This window comes from Carassius auratus, unplaced genomic scaffold (genome assembly GCF_003368295.1).
Source record: "Carassius auratus strain Wakin unplaced genomic scaffold, ASM336829v1 scaf_tig00003777, whole genome shotgun sequence".
Taxonomy (NCBI): Eukaryota; Metazoa; Chordata; class Actinopteri; order Cypriniformes; family Cyprinidae; genus Carassius; species Carassius auratus.
Genome location: NW_020523546.1, coordinates 20396 through 35633, shown reverse-complemented (window position 1 = coordinate 35633; position 15238 = coordinate 20396). Strand labels below are relative to the sequence as shown.

Sequence of the window (15238 nt, the reverse complement as noted above, 5' to 3'; positions counted from 1 at the left end):
TGACCCTGCAGGTGGCCTGAACTTGTCCCCAAAAACCCGAAAGAGCAGCAGAGGATGTTTGATAGACGGCAGAGGTTTATCAACTGCATTCTGAGCAGGGGGTTGCAAATCCTAGAAATAAGAAAAGGGTAAATGCATGCAAAAAGCAATGGCCTTCAAAAATTACAAGTAAAAAAAATACAAAATCATGAAAAGCCAGTCGTACCAGGTCCTTTAAGTATATCCAATACACTGCCCTGTTTTTAAAACCTTTGCAGGTTTGAAGGGTCCCTTCAAACTCTTTTCTTCACTGGCCACTGATTTGACTGCAAAATATACAGAGTAGTAGTAAACACTATAACTATACTTCAATTGAAAATACAACTGCTTTGTAAGTCAAACCTTACCTGGTGCTACTGTTGGAACATTTTCCCATTGGAGTAAGAGGGGCCCGTCTTCATAGTAGGCGCACTGAAGGTGAATCCAGACTGCAGGGAAGGATCATTATTGCATTTCCCTGTTTTGTATTAAATGTAAAGAGTAAGGGACAAAGGAGACCTACTGATGGAGAGAAAGTTGGAGGACTGGCAGCTGTTGCCTTGACGATAGGTGAAGAGAACGTGAAGGGGACAGATGGTGGTGTGGATGGTGCAGCTGGCTCCTGATAAAACCAACAAAAATGGCACATTACAAATACTCGTCCACCATAACTGCTATGAACCTCTGTCAGCTTGATAAGCCAAGACAACAGCAGGCAGAGGGCACAATTCTAAAGTGTCAGAGGGGAGGTAATACCTTATTTGCTGCCGGTTCCTCAGAGGCAGTCGCAAATGGTTTTGAGGGGAGCGATGAGGTGGGGGTAGGAGAGGAGAAATTAAATGTTGGCAAAGTGAAACTGCTGGGAAGAGAAGCAGGGGGCAGGTCTGGTTCCTCGACAAACTGAAAGGAGAACAGTTTACATAAGCATTATACCATTCCGTTGGACAGCTTCAAAATAAGTTCTACTTTACTCAAGTCTCTGACCTCATCTTCAGGTTTTTTGGATGAAGGTCTGATGGCCCTATCCCTCTTCATTTTGCCCCCTATTGAACCAGCGCTACTGACTGCAGGTGTGCTGGACAAGGGGTAGGACAAACTGCTTGTGCTGGGGACAAACAAATTGATGGACTGAGTACATAGGCAAGTGAAGCCACTAACAGTTCTCCTTGTTCCATTAAAAAGAATAGAGAAACAAACGATCAAATATTTCCTCTTACCTGGGAGAGGGAGCCTGGCCATGATCTGAAATTTGAGGGGATTGTCTTACCGGCTACAAAAGGCAAGAAAACAAAAGTTAGTTCTCTGGAAGAGCTCAAAATGCAGAGTTGCTTTAATCCACTTTATTACAGTGCATGCAGTTTTTGTAGACAGTTTCAGCATTAGGTGGACAATGTACATTACTGTTTAGAGGAGTAAAACATTTTTTTTTTATGTTTTTGAAAGAAGAGTCTTTAATGCTTACTAAGGCTGAAATTTTTTTAAACCATCAAAAAGTCCAAATTTACCCTTCATTACATTTGTTTTATAGTCATATAGTGAATTTTAATGCAGGATGCATTGTTAATTATTGAACTCACAGTCTCCCTGTTGTTTTTCTCCACTCCTCTGTTCACTCCACCTGGGGTCAGTGATGGTCTAAAGGATACCGAACGGTTACCAGACACTGCCAGCAACTGCAGGGACCACCAGCTTTTGCACAGGAGGGACTGACGGCTCCAGCTGTGTGTTGAAGGAACAACATTACAAATACAGCAGACAGTTCCCTAACACCACTATGCAAATTATACTAGGCTATCCATTTCTGGAGGTGTGTGTGTGTGTGCGTGCATGCGAGCGATTACCCATACAGCTATTTATCTTTCTACATCCAAATTTTCAATTGCAAAACAACAATCTCACAGCCCTGGATATTTTGGATTATAGGTGGGTGAATAGGCACATTGTTTGGGATTAGTAGCCAGCTGCCACATTTGTTTACAGTTAACGAGGAGCAGCAGAAGCAAAGTAAAAGTTGCCAATTTTACATGATGCCACTAAGGTACAGTTATAAATTGTTTATAAAGCATGAAAAAAAGTTTTTTTTCCCTACACATCCAAGATAGACCCCGATTTTAATCTTACACTTCAAATTCATAAATAGCTGGACTCACCCTTTTCCTCTTTGCCTGAAAATTTGAAACATCAAGGTCTGTGTGATTCAGTGACTGAAAAAATAAGAAAGGAAAGTTTAAAGACTGTATGGACTGAAAACTCAATAGAAGTGAATTTCAAAGTGTTGCAGAGTAAAAACTACCATGACTTGGTACTTACAGCTGACAGAGGTGATGAAACTGTAGACGGAATTCTTTTTGCATCCTGCAAAGTTACCAAAACAGGTTTTAAAATGAAATGATTTTGTTGCTTTTTCCACATCTAAGGGAACTATTTGTTTAGCAATTGTTTATTTTAAAAGAAACATTTGTTCAATTTTTAATTCTTTTTCTTCTACAGGCTTAGTAACACTGAAATGTTTTATTTAATTTTAAAAAATTGATACCATAGCAGATAGCACAGACATTGAACTCACAGCAAGAGGACTGGACATGCGCTCCAGGGACTGTAGGATGCGTCTCGCTGTGGCACTGGTTACTCCACAGGGTTGAGTGCCAGCTGGCTTTGCCTTTATCTGTCTCCTAACGGGAGGCTGAGCAACCACAGACCAGATTTTACAATTTTATAAGAGTATAAAATGTAATATGAAATAATAGTAGTACTGGCCTATGAAATTATAGTCAATCATTGGCATGATTGTTCATACCTGGTAAGGAGTAGCTGGACGCGAACGAGCCGATCTCATTGCAGCAGCTCCTCCATACGTGGTCTTCCCTGGGTAGAAGGGTGAATCCCCCAACTGACTGGAGTTCAGCACTGAACTGCTCAACACTGACTACAAGAGAACAAACATGCCTAGCATTAACCTCCATCTCAGTAAAGTGAGTAGTCATTATTCATCTGACAAGACAACTTGGACATTAAAGGAAACCTTAAAAGAACACCGATTGCTCATTTTCCAAATTATACAACACCATTCAAAAGATTTGTTAAAGTATTTTATCCTAATCAAACTTGCATTTAATAAAAACAAATATTGTGAAATAATTTTTTTTTAAAAACATTACCAGCTTTTTAATGTCACAAGATATGCTGATTTGGTGCATTTCATATATTAAAGATGAAAACAGTAGTGCTGCTTAATATTTTTGTTATTGCAAAATACAACCATTAGGTCAAGGTCTGGAGCTCTGTAATGCCACAGATTTTATATAACTGAAATTCCACTTTAAATCAGTCAGTCAAGCATTAAAAAAACGGAACTGCTAAAGTTAAGATTAGAAGCGAAATCAAGGCCATTATCACTTTTTTCTCTAGGATGTAACTCGCATGTTGATTCGTAACCGACAGGCTAGTTTACACTTTTGTCTTCTGCCAGTTTTCTACACAGGGTGACCAGGGGCTGGGAAATTCTGAAAGACAAATCATGTTCTGCTATAATGTGCACAAACGTATCTTTAATACAGACATGGTCAGTCATAGACAACTGTGTGTCAGCTGTAACGGCATCTGCAGGCAACATCGCGGTAAGTTTGAGTGCACGGGCAGCGGCTCAATGACCGGAGTCTAAATCATGACGATCAAGCACTTTCTTACTGCTGCTGGCATACAGTAGCTTCCTCGAGTAAATTGTGCAGAAACAAGTCCCAGGCTCTCTCAATTTCTTGCACCAACTGCCAAAAGGCTCGCCATCTCTACTTTCTTCAATCAATGCCCAATGCCTTTCATTTTTGAGTCCTTTATCCATTGCTAGGTCATCATCCCCAGGCTTCATGAACTTGCACTCCATTTTTTTTTTCCTCCGACAACGTTAATGTGACACTGAACCGGTCTATGCATTGACGTATGGGTGTCAATCATACTGTGTTGCAAGGACCCGCCCTTCTCTGCTTCTTGTAAGCTTGTAACGTTAGTTAAAATTGCATTCCTCTCATATGATTGGTAGGTGAAATAAATTGGCTCTAAAATATTAAACCACGTGCAGGCTCTCTCCTTTTTCCTCACGGCCACACACCGGAGATCCGACACGGTACCGGAAGACTTTAAGCCCTGAATATGACAATCAAGCTTTATTTAAATGATAGAACCTTAGTAATTAGAAAAAAAACTTGGTAACCATGTATGAATGCATATTTGTAATTTCAACTGAACTTCGGACTGGTGGTGGTGCTTAAGATATTGTTGGTCATTCAGTGTTTCTGTAAAAATCAAGTCTAAAAATGTAACAATAATTCTGATAAAATAATAATAATACTTCGAATTCTACTACTAATAACAATATAAAACGCACAAAGGATAAATGAGCTGTTGGGTTCATGAATAACAATCACGTTGTCAGTGTTCACACTAAAGTTTACAGTACGTAATTAACTATGCTGCGCATCCATTGAGATAAACTGGGAAGAAACCACATCCCTTGACGGAGAGTGAAACTCTGAAGCGCTCAGTCAAGAGTGCTGGCAAGTGAAAATATCTGCGCTAAAATTATACTTGGCCTCCAACTCGCACACTGGCGAGTAAAATCTAAGAATTTATTAGCCAATGGCTATCGTTAGGCATCATTTAGTCGCCCAGAGTAAAAACTGTGTCACATATGCAAGTGATTTACTCGCATTGTGGAGGATTGGACCTACTTACTGATGAGGAAGTGCCAAAGACTGACAGGTTGAAGGCTGGTTTTTTCAACCCAGAGTGGGCTGTCTGTGATCCACTGTGGGTGCGTTCTGTCTCTGGAGACCAAAGGGGTGGCACATTCTTCGATGTGGGCAAATCTGGAACAAGAGTTAGCTCTGCGCTTAGTTCTATCTATACCTAATTTAAGACTCCAATAAAACTTGACAATTCAAATGCCTAGCAACAAAACTTGTGTATCGGTTTCTGCTCAGAAATGTGGTTGTTCACCTTTATCAGATGCACGTGACGAAAAGCCACTGGTAGTCGAGATATTGTCATCCTCATGCTGAGAACTGGAATCCTTAATCTCTTTCACCAGGGAGAAGTTGGAGGTTACAGCGAAAGGGCTCCCTGAGAAGGGTGCTGTGGATGTGGAGGGCTGGGAGAAGAGGGAGCTTGTGCCACCTAATGGGGAACCATCCAGAGATGGGAAGTGCAGGTGGGTCCGATTGAGTGGGGGTCTCGAAAGAGCTTCATGGTAGTTCCGTGACGCTCTACTCGTAGATGGTTCTAAAAAAAAAGGAATTCAACATTTCAAGTCAAGAATGCAAGCAATGTTTAAAGTAGCCACTTACACAGTTCTCTAGGTTTTGGAATAGCACCTGTGCATATCTGCTGGACAGCACCTACTCATCATACCTGTGTTACTTGTGCTCGGCTCTGGAGAGTGTCGTCCATCTGGGAGCGGGGTGACTTCGTCGCTGCCATTAGGGGGAGGAGCCACATTATTCCGGTCCACTCCGACTGCACCGGTATCACCCTCTGAAACTTCTCCATTTTTGAAGTAATTCTGCAGCCAGGAGGGGACTATGCTCTTCACTGTATCTGTGACCCGACTGATCAGGCCAGGCTGCTGCTACAGGAGCCAAAGGGACAACATTAGTATATCCTGCAGCAACAAAAGACCAGGAGCGATACTTGAAACTCATTAATACAAACAAATCCATTACAAAGGCAATTAAACTGTTGTTTCTGGCAAAAATACAAATCATTAATCTATAATAATGCTCCATCCCCTATAATTAGGGGTGGGAATCACAGGGTACCTCACGATACCAATAATATAACTATACAGCAATTCTGCGATAATTGTGTATATTGCTAGACAATCCTATGATACAAAAATATCTGTTGAACTATAAAAACAAAATGCATGTGAAACCATTAAGTGCAGGTTCTCTCTCTTCATTCAAGTCCAAACTGCTGAAAAATCTGCAAAAATGAAAATTGTCATTTACTCCCTCTCAAGTTGTTTTAATCCTGAACGATTGTTACTTATGTTCAAAAGAAGTTGTTTTTAAAAATGAGGTTAACCAAACTCAAGGGTTAAAGGGAAAAAAAATCCTGAGCCTGAACTTTTTGGTGTGGGGGGGGGGGGGGGGGTGTTTGGAGAGAAACTCCAAAGACAGACTTCATTCAAATATTGATGATAATAACACAAATACAGTAACAAGAGCTTAAAGTGCTTAAAAAATGGTAAATAGACATGAATCTCTTCAATAATTATGTTTGGCACCATTTATTTAAAAGAACTATGTCAAATAAAGTGTTATCTTCTAAACAATAACAAGTGCTTAAAGTGCTTAAATAATTAAGTGCTCAAAGTGCTAAAGAACTGAACTGCTAAACTGAAGATTAGAAGTGAAATCCAGGCTATTATCACTTTTTTTTCTGGGATAACTCGCATGTTGATTTGAAACCATCAGGCTAGTTAACGCTTTTTTTTTTTGTCTTCTGCCAGTTTTATACACAGGGTGACCAGTGGCTGCGAAATTCTGAATGACAAATCATGTTCTGGCATAAATGTGCACAAACGTATTTTTTAATCGCAGACATGGTCAGTCATAGACAACGGTGTGTCAGCTAATAGTTGCTGCCGGCTAGAGATTTGCACCCCCGCGGGACCCAGCGCAACCGATTGAGGCGCGGGACAATAATTGATGGGTGAATGCAGATGCGGGCGGCAAGATATTATTGTGTGCGGGTTGCGGGAAAATAAAATTATTTGCGGGACTCCCTCAAAGTGGAAATATCTAACAAAATAAAATAACTAGAAACAAATAGACCTTTATTTATAATAAAATAAAATAGACTTTGCGGAATGGGAGGGTGCGGATGATAGACAGCTACGTGTAATTAGATTCCAAAATAGCGGATTTGACTGCCGTTCCAGTGCACTTTCCCGGGTTTAAGGTTGGAAAAACATGGGTTACGGGTTGCCTGGAACGCAACATAAATCATAGCGAGCAAGCACTTTCTTACCGCTGCCGGCATACAGAAGCTTCCTCGAACAAATAATGCAGAAACAAGCCCAGGGCTCTCTGTTTCTTGCACCAACTGCCAAAAAGCGCCATTTATTTTTGAGTCCTTTATCTATTGCTAGAAGTCTAGGACAGCATCCCCAGGCTTCATAAACTTGCGCTCCATTTTTTTTCTCCGACAACGCTAACGTGATATTGACGTATGGGCGTCAATCATACTGTGTTGCAAGGACACGCCCTTCTCTGCTTCTGATAGGCTTGCAACGTTAGTTAAAGCTGCGTTCCTCTCATATGATTGGTAGAAGAAATAAATTGGCTCGAAAATATTAAACTGCATGCGCAGGCTCTCAAATATTATTATTTTTTTCCTCACGGCCACACGCCGGAGATCCGGCATGGTGCCGGAATACTTTAAGCCCTGCAAACTGTTGCTGGTCCCCAGTGACTTCTATAGTATTTATTTTCTTTCAATCAAATTTAATGGGGTCCTGCAACTGTTTTATTACCCAAAATTTCTTATTTTGCTTTCAGCAAAAAACTGACATTAATATTGGTTTGGGACAACATGAGAGTGAGTAAATGATAGAATTAAATTTTCTGGGTGAACTATCCCATTAAATAAGCGGCAGCATGTTTAGTACAATTAGTCTGCTGTTACTTTAAGAGCTGCACATATACAAACATGCAAACTCTTTTGGACTTATCACTCGTAAATGGTGATAGATCTGGTGATTTTTCTCCTAATTCAGACAAGGATGACTTTCACTTGAAAAGCAATGCGTTAAGGATACAGGGCTCATATCTTAGCCAGAAGCAATGCATTGAAGTAAACAAGACTTTTACATCAACTTTGCCTCAACCAGTTGATCATTTTATTGATAATTCAAGGGGGAAGTCGTGGCCTAGTGCTTAGAGACTTTGAGTCCTAAGACTGTGGGTTTGAGTCTCGGGACAACAATACCACGACTGAGGTGCCCTTGAGCAAGGCACCAAACACCCAATTGCTCCCCGGGCGCTGCAGCATAAATGGCTGCCCACTGCTCCGGGTGTGTGTGTTCACACTTTGGATGAGTTACATGCAGAGCACAAATTATGAATATGGGTCACCATACTAGGCTATATGTCACTTCACTAAAAGGTTATTCTTGGTCTTATTTTTATTCCAAAACCGTTTCGATTTTAACAGCTGATACAAAGGTTTAGAGCTTCAATACCAGAATAAATATTTCCTGACAATATACTCACCCACATGTCATCCAAGATGTTCATGTCTTTCTTTCTTCAGTTGAAAAGAAATTAAGGTTTTTGAGGAAAACACTCCAGGATTTCTCCATATAGTGGGCTTCAATGGGGATCAAGGGGTTGAAGGTCCAAATTGCAGTTTCAATGCACCTTCAAATGAGTCAATTAATGTATATACTTTCAACTAATGTTTTTGTTTTGTTTAATTTTAGTCTAGTCTTTGTGTGAAGCTGTCACTTTAGTTTTTATTAGCTTTAGTCACTTACATACTCTTTTTAGTCTAGTTTTAGTCGACAAAAACTGATGACATTTAGTAGGGCTGGACAATTATGGCCTAAAATTAAAACCTTGATTAATTGAACATTTTACCTCGATTACGATTAATGAACGATTATTTTGTTTCGGTTTTGTTTCATAGTTCACTGACAAGGTTTGTACTGTAAATATGATTGACTATCAGCAGTTATTTTATCTATGTTCTTAACATTTCTCAGGGTTGGGTATTGTTTAAATTTTTATCGATTCCGATTCTTATCGATTCCTAGTTTCAATTCCAATAAGATAAAAAAAATCCAATATAAAAAAAATTAAGTCAAACATTTAGATGTCAAACATTTTTACAAAGCATTCTGTTGCAGCTGAATAACATGAGCAAAAATCAGCAGCCTACAAAGAGGAATTTTGCCTGTGATTAAAAAAAAAAATACAATAGCAAAAACAACTAGATTAATATAAATTTCAAATATTAAAGTGTTAAAGACAAGTAATAAGATAGGAACAAACAAATTAATAAGCAATATCAAATAAATACAACTAAACTAAATTTCAGGTACAGAAACTATTTAAAAGTTTAAAAACTGCATAGTTTTCTTTTTATAAATAAAATAAAGATTAATCAAGTTATTAAATATATTCAGTCAAGATCAGTGAATGATTTTCTTTTGTTCTTTGATTAACATTAATGACAGGCTTTTTATTAATTTATTAGGCTGTTGTCTCTTTAAGCAAGAATACTGTTCATGTGTGTTTTCTTTCTCATCTGTTTATGTTCACGTAAGACAAAAACGGCTGCGTTTATGATGAAATAGTGATGTAGTTTTCTGTATTGTAGTTTCGACTCGGAACAACCTTTTCTACAGTTAAAATACACAGAACAGTCCGAGAACGGACACAAACTGGGAACCCGCAGCGCGACCGCCGACCGCTGCTCTCTGTGCACGCGCTTGTGCTTCATGTGCGTTGCACACAAACATGCTATAATAAGTTCTCAGATTCTAAGCTACTTTAGTGATAAATCACAGGACAGCGCTGACAACTAGTTTCGGTGTTCCTCTGTGTGTGCGATCTTCACATCTACTGTTTATATGAATGTTCGTGCCAAAATGCAGCTGCGCGAACAGGGTAGCTCGATATAATAATACACATCCGTTAATCTAATCACTTGAATGTCGAAACCATAAAACAAATACAACTGACAAAGTTTACAGAAAACCCAAGGCTCACCACTCAGGCACCATCACTACGTGTTGAACCGGCGTTCACCTCCGTGTTTTGCTTTTATGCCACTGACTGGAGAGCGGAGTCATGTGGCTACACACACGCTAGTATGCTTTTAAGGGGGAAGTGTTAACAGGACTAAAACCAAAATAATCGATATGGGAAAATTACGTCAGTTAGAGGTTATGAATTTCATGAATAGAGGTTTTGATTATTTTTCGATAATAGTCTAGTTTTAGTCTATGAAAATTCTATTTTAGTCTTTTTAGTAATGCCATTCTATTTAACCCAGTCAATATAGTAGAAGTACATAGTAGTATAGACGAAACCAAAAATTTCAAACAAGGTTATCTTATTATATTATTGTTACCTTATAGACCCAAGAATACTTCCATTTGATTTGAATTTACAACATTTATTTTACCAAACAAACATGTTAGAAGTACACACACATACATTTAAATAAAAACAATAAATAAAATTAAAAAATCTGCAGATTTTTCTCCCAAAAAGACAAACCCGGCTCGCCGGCCTTTGGTCCCTTTCTCTGCGTCAAGGCTGATTTATACGCAACGCATGCACAAGTTCGCTTGGGTGAGCACTGAAAATATGATATCATCGCTGTGTTGCCAGAAGTTCGCTTTGAGTCCACGCAAACCTAATTTGCGTGGTGGAGTGCACAGCATTTTTTTTTTCTCCATAGTTCTGCATCTGAACATGCACAATTTCAGGGCAATTCTAGCAGAAAACGCACATCTGTGCCGGCATTTGTGTGAAACCGAAGCAGTTTCATGTTCAAACTCCATCAGGTGCTTTTTGAAGGTTTTTTTTTTTTTTTGCATATTTTGTCCAAGGCTTCTTAATTGAAGCAAGTTTTATTTTTATTGTATAAAATAGAATAAGAGCTCATTTAGATATTAATTATACACTACTTGCTTACAGTTGTCTTGTGTTTAATGCAAAATACAGTCAATAGTGTAAGATTACCTTGGTACATAAAGAAATGGTTAATTCATCAATACATTCATTACAAGACTTGTACCACAAATGCCTGTCTTGCACTAGCTCTGCGATGTGCATCTACAACTTCACGTAAGAAAGGTCACGCATGGTTAATTCTTCGTCTGTGTTTTCCCGATTCAAAAAGGTAGGTTATCGCTCAACATTAGGGATGTTCTTTTTAACCAGTTAACTGACCATTAAGAATTTTGATCGATTAATAAAGTTAAAAGGTTCAAAAAGCCATTTATTCATTTATTTTCAGTAATTGATACATTTAAAAAAAAAAAGGCTTGCGGCATTTTAAAATAGGCTACGCTACAGGTATAACTCATTGATTTTAGAGAGAGAAAAAAAACTGATGACACTTTCTGCCATGTTTCCTATCGCGCAGCACAAAAATGAACTGAAACTGCGTTTTTTTTTGTTGTTGTTGTTCATCTTCATTATTTATTATTCAACTAAAATATATATTTATCATACAGGTCTATTTATTCGCTATATATAGCCTAGCTTTATTATGTTTTTCTCCGCTCACAAAAGAACTGCAGGTGCTTGTTGTGATATGAAGACCATGAATCCACATGTTATGTTGTTGCTTTTTGCACATGTAAAATGAATCCCCAGGAAACAAATGTTAGTATATTTAACAGGTCACAGACACGTATCCTTTCTAATTTAATTTAATTCAATTCTGGTTTAAAATACTCTGTTAACTGTTGATAATCAGTTAATGAGCGTTGGTTGTCAGTAAGGAAAAATAACCAAAATGAACATCCCTACATCGCTTTACTTTTTTAGCAAACAGAGTTTCATGTTCTTTGCATTCACTTTGTAAACACTTGGTGTATACTTCCGCCTATACACCTTTCCAACGTGACTATGTAATGCTTGAAGTTGAGCTAGTCCAAGATGACCGTTTGTGGTTAAAATGTGTGTTTTTTTAATAGACAAGACCGTTATTTATTGGCTGTGATCATGTTGCGCCCTTTTTAGCTGCATTGAAACCGCTAATTCGGACCTTCAACCCATCAGTCCCCATTGAAGTCCAATATATGGAGAAGAACCCTTGAATTTTTTTCCTCAAAAACCTTGATTTATTTTCAACTGAAGAAAGAAAGACATCAACATCCTGGATGACATAGGGGTGAGCAAATTATCAGGATTTTTTTTTTTTTATCGTGGAAGTGTACTAATCCTTTAAGCACTTTTAAGTAAAAACGGTTTTCCATGTTTCATGTGGCCTTCAACTTATCTACTAAGCATGGAGCCAAGTTGCAAGGAAAGACATCATCCTAAACTTTGATTCAGGAGTTAACATGCTGCAGAAACAGTGTGGCCCCCAAGGCTAGAGAGGGCCTGGATTTGAGAGCTTCAGTTGTCATCTAAAAGAGGCCCTGGGGGCCAAATCACTGTGCAAGCACTACAGCCTTATTGTTCTGTAACTGAGCTCCTGGGTTTGGACACAGCAACACCACAGACTAGCTCTTTGGCTGAATACTGTAAGCATGTGACCCTCAAGCAGGTGGGAAAGCTAAATAGTCCATTTGGCCTCAGCAGAAGAGCTGGGAGAGATTGCGCAATCAAAATGGAAGGCCTTTAATGCTTATATATACTGATTTAAATATAGGCCAGAGCGCAATTAATCTTCCTGCCTTACTCTGAAATCAAGAAGACTACATAAAGGATAAACTACAAACATGCTGCATGCACTCGGCATACGAATCCAGCTGTGTTCATGGCTGGGGCCTCATGCGTGAGCTCAGGGTTACAACATAAGTCACTTCCTGTCAACAGTGCACACATGATGCTACCCAAGGTCAACATGGCCAATCAATACTACCAAAAATGTGTGGGAGAGCAGAGTTTCAAAGTGTACAGAAAAAATAATAACTTAAGTTAACTACACTTTATACTGCACTCTAGGAAGTCATCTAATCTAGTAAACACACCTGCAAGCTCAACTATCTCTGCACAGTGTTAAAATGCACATGTGTAATTGACATGACACACTTTGAAAAAGTTGTGATGTGATGAAATACTGAAATGGCTTAGAGACAGCATTTTTTATCAATATTACATGCAGTTTTAACTCATTTCCAGTGAGGTTCCCCACAGAAGATTTGTACGCATAAAAATACAACTGTACAGGAGCATTTCAAATGAAAGGTGAAATGTGAATTTTTTTTTTTTTATCAAACACAGCATCTAGAGTATACATTTTTCACATTTTAAGATTTTTTCTGGGGGAAAAAAAGGGCTATCCAAGTGTGTGCAGCTTATGCAACACCAGTGGGGGGGGGGTGGGGGGGGGGGGGCAGTTGCAATGATGTGCATTGAGAAAAAAATAAAATAAATTATATATATGTGTATATATATATATATATGTGTGTATATATATATATATATATATATATATATATATATATATATATATATATATATATATATACACACACACACATACATATACAGTGTCAACAGAAAATATGGGCCTTTCCATGATTTTTAAGATGCTAAACATTTAAAATGTAAATGCAATACAAAAGAACAGAACAGAATCCCACTTTCTATGGCAAACAGTTTTAAATCACTACATCAGATCAGACTAGAAAACAACTAAAAAAACATGTTTAGAATTAGAGACCAATGTTTTTAAATGCAGATACAAATTTGTATATATATATATATATATATATATATATATATATATATATATATATATATATAATAACCATTATGCTGAAACGGCTCCATTTGTTTCTTTGACAGAGTAACAGTTTAATCTTTAGACTAAAAATAAAAATATATGATTTTACTATTTTAACATTATGATAATGAGCGCTTTACCAAATATACATCTCATTAAAAAAAAAAAAACGGTATTTCCAATTATATCATTTCTACTTAATTTATCTAAAACACAGGTCTTATCTCGCAAAAAGCAAAATTATATCAATATTGCTAAAGTTATTAGCCAAATCTAGTATAGCTTATGATTGGTTAAGATTAGTGAAGGACTAATTAAAAAGTCTGTCATAGAACATGGAATGATATTAATCCATGAACGTGCGTTAGTCACTGCACTGTTTATTTTTTCATAAAGCAGCATGTGAATGCTTCCAGATCGCTCTGAAAACACGCCACGACACGCACTCATCCCGCCTTTCTTCATGATGACAAACCTAGTAACGTTACGTTAACTACCTGTTCTTTCCGTATTTATGCAAAACGTACCAGACTCGCTACTAGTCATATTAAAATTGAACTTCAAACAAGTTTAAGACTTAGACATGAAATATAAGAAAACACTGCCAAAAAGTGCTATGAAGCTCAGGTTACCCACATGTGGACCCTCTGAACGGCGCAAAAGATGGGAGACGTGAGCTTCGAAAGCATTTTATTTAGTGGGTAATCACATTAAAATGTTGTTATTTTGATTCAAATGTAAGTATTCTTGTATGACGACGGTGCAAGGCGCAGCTAACGGCTAACGGTTTGTGTTTTGAAACGCGTTCACGCGGTTGTCTAAAATTATTTAAAAACATTCAAATTTCACTTCTCTGACGCCATATTTTGAGCTTTTTCCTCACTTAACGGCTACGTCTCTTCAGTCAAATGAGTTAACGGTATCGCGGTGACAGTGTTGAGACCGTGTGCTGGAAGAACGTGAAGAGGCCTGAAACAGGCCTCAAAACGTCTACTGCTTCACAAATACAAAACCCGCCGGCTAAACACCGGTGCGCATTAATCTAAGAACCGCTCAAATCCTTGCCGTGGCGACTAGGGATTCGTTTGATTTACCTGTTTGCCTTTGGCATAAGGTTTTGAAGCGATGTGGTGTCTTCTTGATCTGATTTTCCCTCCTCCTGTCGCCGCCATGGCTATCTAGATTGCGTCTGCTCAGTTAGCGCTTCGCCGGATAGAGCTCCGCTGTCACAGCGCAGCCCTCCAATATACCATCAGCCACTTTGGCGCTGTGGTTTATGGGAAATGCAGTTCGGACAGACACATGCGTTAGGTACCTTAGGTACTGACGTCAGCTTGTAAGCCAACCGGCCGTGGAATTCAGATCGGTGGTTATGATTGAAATAAGGCCTGTGGCAAACATTACGTGAAGAGATTTTAATGTAGTGTCCTAGAAGATAAACTACATAGTCGATAGATCAAACATGAACTCTGAATTTAACCACAGACCTTATTTTTCCTCATAATAACATAATAATAGTAACATTAATTACACGTATTTCTTAAATGGCATGTTGGATAAATTACAAGGGAGGGAGATATTCATTCTGAAATGTATAGATCTATATAAAAACTTTATATCAGATTCATGATCGTAACCAATAAACCAGACCCTACATGCTCCTAGTTCAACATCCTTTTTGGTCCTGTAATAAACAGATTTAAATACTGATTGTATTTTTTCTAGAACTTAACAGGTAAACACAGCA

At 38.3% G+C, this 15238-nt stretch overlaps 1 protein-coding gene across 1 annotated transcript; it reads right to left on the bottom strand.

The window, feature by feature from the left end:
• Positions 1-392: 392 nt before the first annotated feature.
• LOC113070367 (nuclear pore complex protein Nup153-like) lies at positions 393-14734 on the bottom strand. Its single transcript, XM_026243646.1, is given in 15 exon segments — positions 393-467; positions 542-640; positions 775-918; positions 1003-1123; positions 1236-1288; positions 1596-1685; positions 1687-1737; positions 2169-2222; positions 2329-2373; positions 2585-2701; positions 2816-2944; positions 4747-4880; positions 5011-5292; positions 5422-5635; positions 14586-14734. Coding segments are annotated over 15 exon segments (1686 nt in total). The 5' UTR covers positions 14664-14734.
• Between the last annotated feature and the right edge of the window lie 504 nt (positions 14735-15238).